This window comes from Poecilia reticulata, linkage group LG21 (assembly GCF_000633615.1).
Source record: "Poecilia reticulata strain Guanapo linkage group LG21, Guppy_female_1.0+MT, whole genome shotgun sequence".
Taxonomy (NCBI): Eukaryota; Metazoa; Chordata; class Actinopteri; order Cyprinodontiformes; family Poeciliidae; genus Poecilia; species Poecilia reticulata.
Window position 1 is genome coordinate 23,319,752 of NC_024351.1, and position 5,566 is coordinate 23,325,317.

The 5,566-nt window shown below is 38.8% G+C and overlaps 1 protein-coding gene across 1 annotated transcript in view; it reads right to left on the reverse strand.

The window, feature by feature from the left end:
• Positions 1 to 323: 323 nt before the first annotated feature.
• Positions 324 to 5,566, reverse strand: part of frk (fyn-related Src family tyrosine kinase) — a 17,873-nt gene continuing 12,630 nt past the window's right edge. The window contains exons 4-7 of the mRNA XM_017302134.1: positions 5,261 to 5,419; positions 1,856 to 2,037; positions 1,530 to 1,695; positions 324 to 1,315 (exon numbers count right to left, since the gene is read on the reverse strand). Coding sequence (XP_017157623.1) covers positions 1,107 to 1,315; positions 1,530 to 1,695; positions 1,856 to 2,037; positions 5,261 to 5,419 — 716 coding nt within the window. The 3' untranslated portion in view covers positions 324 to 1,106. The remainder of the gene's footprint in view (positions 1,316 to 1,529; positions 1,696 to 1,855; positions 2,038 to 5,260; positions 5,420 to 5,566) is intronic.

Sequence of the window (5,566 nt, forward strand, 5' to 3'; positions counted from 1 at the left end):
TWACTGTCTCAAAAGCAAAAGAAGCAAAAGTAAAAATTCTTCAGCTGGTCACTCCAGAATATTCAGTGGTTCTGAAACTACTGACATCTTGACCATGTAAATGGAACAGATTAGAGTTTGAGAGAAAATGAGTTTAAAAAAAGTTAATTTTTTAGTTCCCTTTGTGCCCTAGTTATCTTCTCTCCAGCTTTCTGGAAATTGATTCTGATCAATTTCTGGCCAAATTATTGGTCCAATTCTATGAGACATTTCAATGCAGCGACTGATAAATGTTATTGTTCAAAGATCACTTCAGATAAATCCACAACAACAAGCCAACCACGTCATCATAAATAAAATTTGTTTTAATTATGTTAGGCATAAGGATAAGTTAAAATCAGCTAAATTCTCTAAACACTTTTTAGTGGTTARAATATACAATTAACARGAATTTGTTTAGAACATTAAAAGYACGAGGCAGTGATGTTAAACAGGATCTACTTGTTCAGAGAAGGAACCAGGAATCCCGTCCTCCAACAGGTCTGAGAGCAGCGCGAGACTCGACACGACAAAAAGAGTCCAGTCTGAAACTCCCGAGTGTCTGACAAGTCATTGTGATGCAGGGAGACGGTGTGAAAGCTTTAACAATGCTGCCAGGGATGGAAATAATCAACAATTCTCAGATTCTCAGGAAAGCAACATGGTGACATAAACATTAAATATAGATTATTGTCTTGGTTCAAGTTAAAGCATATGTGAAAAGATCATGGAAAAGACTTAAAACAAAGAGCTTTCAGATGCTCATCCCAGGTGACCTCCGGCTTCAGTTCAGCAGGACGACAGAATGTGTGGAATGGATGAAACCAGCAGGGCCGGATGAGCGAGACGGATGGATAGTYGYTCTAAAYGGCGCCTCTCCCAGTCGGGTGTGAATCAAGATCAACAGATACACAGGCCACCTGAAAGTACAGCGTCTCTGCTTGGTAATCAAATCCTTCAACTGAGCAGATTAGGAGGGATTTGACAGAATAGTTGCTGAATCTAGTAATTATGAATTAGTTTTTTGTTTTTTTATTAATCCTTCGTTAAAAGTCAAACAAGGTTGTTTTTTTGTTTTTTGTTTTGCTCTAATAGTGGTAGCTGTCATCATAAGAGTTCAAATCCATGTCAAAGTAATCCTCCAGTTGCCACTGCAGCGTCTCAAACGTGGGCCGGTTGAGTTCCTTTTCGCTCCAACAGTCCAACATGAGGAGGTGCATTGGCTTSGGGCACCTGGGGGGRCAGGCCAGTCTGTTGCCTCCAGAAATCCACTGGACCGCCTGCATGTTTGTCATGGCTGCAGAAAACAAATTAAAAACAAAAATGGAACATAAGTGTTGGCCTAANCAGGCCAGTCTGTTGCCTCCAGAAATCCACTGGACCGCCTGCATGTTTGTCATGGCTGCAGAAAACAAATTAAAAACAAAAATGGAACATAAGTGTTGGCCTAATAAAGACACTACTGCTGGTGGAATGATTTGAAGTCTTTATAGAAGATGTCTGGATCATACTTGGGTAAGGCATCTGGCCAAATGTCATGATCTCATACAGCAAGATCCCAAAGGACCAAACGTCTGATTTGATGGAGAACTTGTTGTTATGGATGGCCTCTGGAGCGGTCCACTTCACAGGAAACTTGCCCCCGTCCCTGGCCTCATACACACTCTCACTTTCTTTCTACAATCRAACACAAAAAAATAAAGCAAACATTTAAAAAGCACTTGAGATTTGTTCTTTTGCCAGAAGTATTGAACGTTGTTTTGTTTYYYYCCCCCCATCAGCGAAGTTGGGACGAAAACCAAGACCTGTTTCCAACAGCAYCTGACTTTAAACCTACCATAAAAACTCTGGCCAGGCCGAAGTCTGCCACTTTGCAGATGTTGTTCTCTCCCACCAGGACGTTCCTGGCAGCGAGGTCTCTGTGGATGTAGTTCTGCTGCTCCAGGTAAGCCATGCCAGCTGCGATCTGGGCTGCCATTTCAATTTGGTCCTGCACACGCAGAGTGTTCCCCTTATCCTCTGTTGTCAAGGTAAAAATAAGTGAACAAAATCAGTAACAATAAACCGTTTTATGGATCAGCCCATATATATATATATATATAAACAATGAACATAAACCTCAATGCACTAAGTAGGTGTTTCAACATGTCTGATGAGTCATTTCTCAGAGCCACCTGATGAAACCGTTCAGGTTCGTCTTCATTTTACAGAGAGAACTTGGAAAGAGTTGACTCAGGCCTTCAACCTGCTCTTCCATCTCAGGAATCTCCCACATGCCTCAACAGTAACATTGTTTCAAAGTAGGTTGGAAGATTAAAGTTAAAGGAACTTTTATCCTCTTATAGCTTCAGTGTTGCTTGTTGTGAAACAATAATATTTCACTGATAAACTGTACATAAATAATGTATTGAGCAGTTTGTATTTTATCTGATCAAAAATAAAAATGCTAAATCCACATTTGAACCCCTTAAGTTCATTTTGTTGTGCAACTTGCATATCTAGGACTACAGAAAAGTTGAATTTGGTCTCTCAGTGCTGAGTAGACAACTTTGTATTTAGTTTTGATTCTTTTTTTCAATCCGTTCAGTGTTTTCTACATCTCCACTATGTTTTTTTAAAAAAAGCTATTAGGTCACTGTATTTGCTGCAGAACTGCTAAACAAGGTCATTGACTTCCAGCCAACCAATATCACAAATCTACCATTTTTATTTCTCACAGCAATTTAGTAGTCCAASTTCCAGGATATAGATGTTACAAGACAAAATTGCAAATTTTAGAGTGACTAACAATTCACTCCAACACCCCTCAGCATCAGAACCTCTTTGGAGTGACTGGTTAAATTTGATTTTTCTTTTTAAATGCATACACCTTAACAACCTCTGCCAATATCAATAAGACTGTCTAGTTGAGACTGTCAGTTTCTTCTGTCTGGAAATGTCAGACACAGCAAAGTCGTAAGCTTCAAATAGCCAAAAAACGACAACATGTCTTTATAGTGTTATGACGTTCTGGTCGTTGCTTTTCTACAACTTTTCTACAATTTTTCTGCTTATGTTAGTGATGTGTGCTAGCTGTTAGCTCCCTGAGGACAGAACCATACTGCGCGTTCTGAAAAATATGACAACATGAAACAGCTTAGGATTGTTTTTTGTTTAGGGAAACACATGATCCAAATGCATTCAGTGGCGTTCATAACGCTAACTTTATCTGCCATCAAACTACAAAAATAGGTGGACGGGGTGGAACATAGAGGGATGATTTGCATTTAAAGAGACAGCACCACAACCGGTTGCTCTCAGTGATCCTTCAGAACAGGTCGGATGTGCCTGTGGAGCTGGAAGTGTTKCAGTTCCACTTACACAGACACTTAAATGATTTAAATGTGAAAAGGATTTAAAAGAATGATTTATCCATTTTAAGGGAGCAACTTTCAACATTGTATTAAAAACCNATTGAGCAGTTTGTATTTTATCTGATCAAAAATAAAAATGCTAAATCCACATTTGAACCCCTTAAGTTCATTTTGTTGTGCAACTTGCATATCTAGGACTACAGAAAAGTTGAATTTGGTCTCTCAGTGCTGAGTAGACAACTTTGTATTTAGTTTTGATTCTTTTTTTCAATCCGTTCAGTGTTTTCTACATCTCCACTATGTTTTTTTAAAAAAAGCTATTAGGTCACTGTATTTGCTGCAGAACTGCTAAACAAGGTCATTGACTTCCAGCCAACCAATATCACAAATCTACCATTTTTATTTCTCACAGCAATTTAGTAGTCCAASTTCCAGGATATAGATGTTACAAGACAAAATTGCAAATTTTAGAGTGACTAACAATTCACTCCAACACCCCTCAGCATCAGAACCTCTTTGGAGTGACTGGTTAAATTTGATTTTTCTTTTTAAATGCATACACCTTAACAACCTCTGCCAATATCAATAAGACTGTCTAGTTGAGACTGTCAGTTTCTTCTGTCTGGAAATGTCAGACACAGCAAAGTCGTAAGCTTCAAATAGCCAAAAAACGACAACATGTCTTTATAGTGTTATGACGTTCTGGTCGTTGCTTTTCTACAACTTTTCTACAATTTTTCTGCTTATGTTAGTGATGTGTGCTAGCTGTTAGCTCCCTGAGGACAGAACCATACTGCGCGTTCTGAAAAATATGACAACATGAAACAGCTTAGGATTGTTTTTTGTTTAGGGAAACACATGATCCAAATGCATTCAGTGGCGTTCATAACGCTAACTTTATCTGCCATCAAACTACAAAAATAGGTGGACGGGGTGGAACATAGAGGGATGATTTGCATTTAAAGAGACAGCACCACAACCGGTTGCTCTCAGTGATCCTTCAGAACAGGTCGGATGTGCCTGTGGAGCTGGAAGTGTTKCAGTTCCACTTACACAGACACTTAAATGATTTAAATGTGAAAAGGATTTAAAAGAATGATTTATCCATTTTAAGGGAGCAACTTTCAACATTGTATTAAAAACCTGTCTGAATGTTATCAATACCACTCATTTATTAAACATGTAGAGCAGCTATTGGTCATGTCATTTCCTGCATTTCCACTGACCATGTATTTGTGCACTTTGACTTATCAAAAATGTATTTACCTAATAAAAACATTTAAAATTTTAAAAGAAACTTGTTTTTTGAGAAAATTTTTGGTGATGTGGTTTTTCAGCCGACGATCACATGATCAACTACTGGATGTTGCTACTGCCGGAAACCATGAAGGATGATGGTGTGTCATTGTTTTTAATGTTTTTCAATTAAATATGTTTTTAATTAAATATCAAATTGTGTTTGATATTTAATTAAAATACTCCAATTGAGAAATTATGGTTTTTCAACATTAGTGGAATATAAAAGTTTTGTCCACAATTTGTAACGGAAAAGCAGCTATGAACAGCTCACTGTTGGGGAAGTAGGTAGTTCTGAATGATCTATTCAAATCATTCAGAATAGAGTTTAATCCCACAGCAATGCTTGAGGTACTCCTCCTGTAACAGAATGGGCCAWGGAGGATGCTAATAGCAGGTCTGAACAGGACCAGACACTGCTCTCAGAGAAAAAGGAAAGAGAATAACTGAAATGAAACCGAACCGAAYTGACCAAATGTTCTCTGATCATGAGAAGCAGCTGAGAAAAGAATTCCCAGCATTTTATAACAACCTGAAGCCCTGGAGATGCCRACTCCTCCTCATAATTGAAGTGGAAARTGTGGCTGACTTACTTCGAAGGTAATCCAGCAGGCTGCCRTGCTTCATCAGCTCAGTGATGATGTAGATGGGCTCCTCCATGGTACACACAGCATAGAGCTGGATCAGCTTGGGGTGCCGCAGTCTCTTCATGAGCTGAGCCTCTGCCAGGAAATCTTCAGGATCCATCGTACCTAAGAGACACAAGTTCTAGGTTTTTGGGTCTTTTCGTTTGGTCATGTGACTGTGATGCAGCACAGGACTCGGAAGCTTTTAACAGAAGTTGAGAAGCAATGTCAGCAGTAAGGTCTCAATGTGCAATATAACATCTAATATCAGTA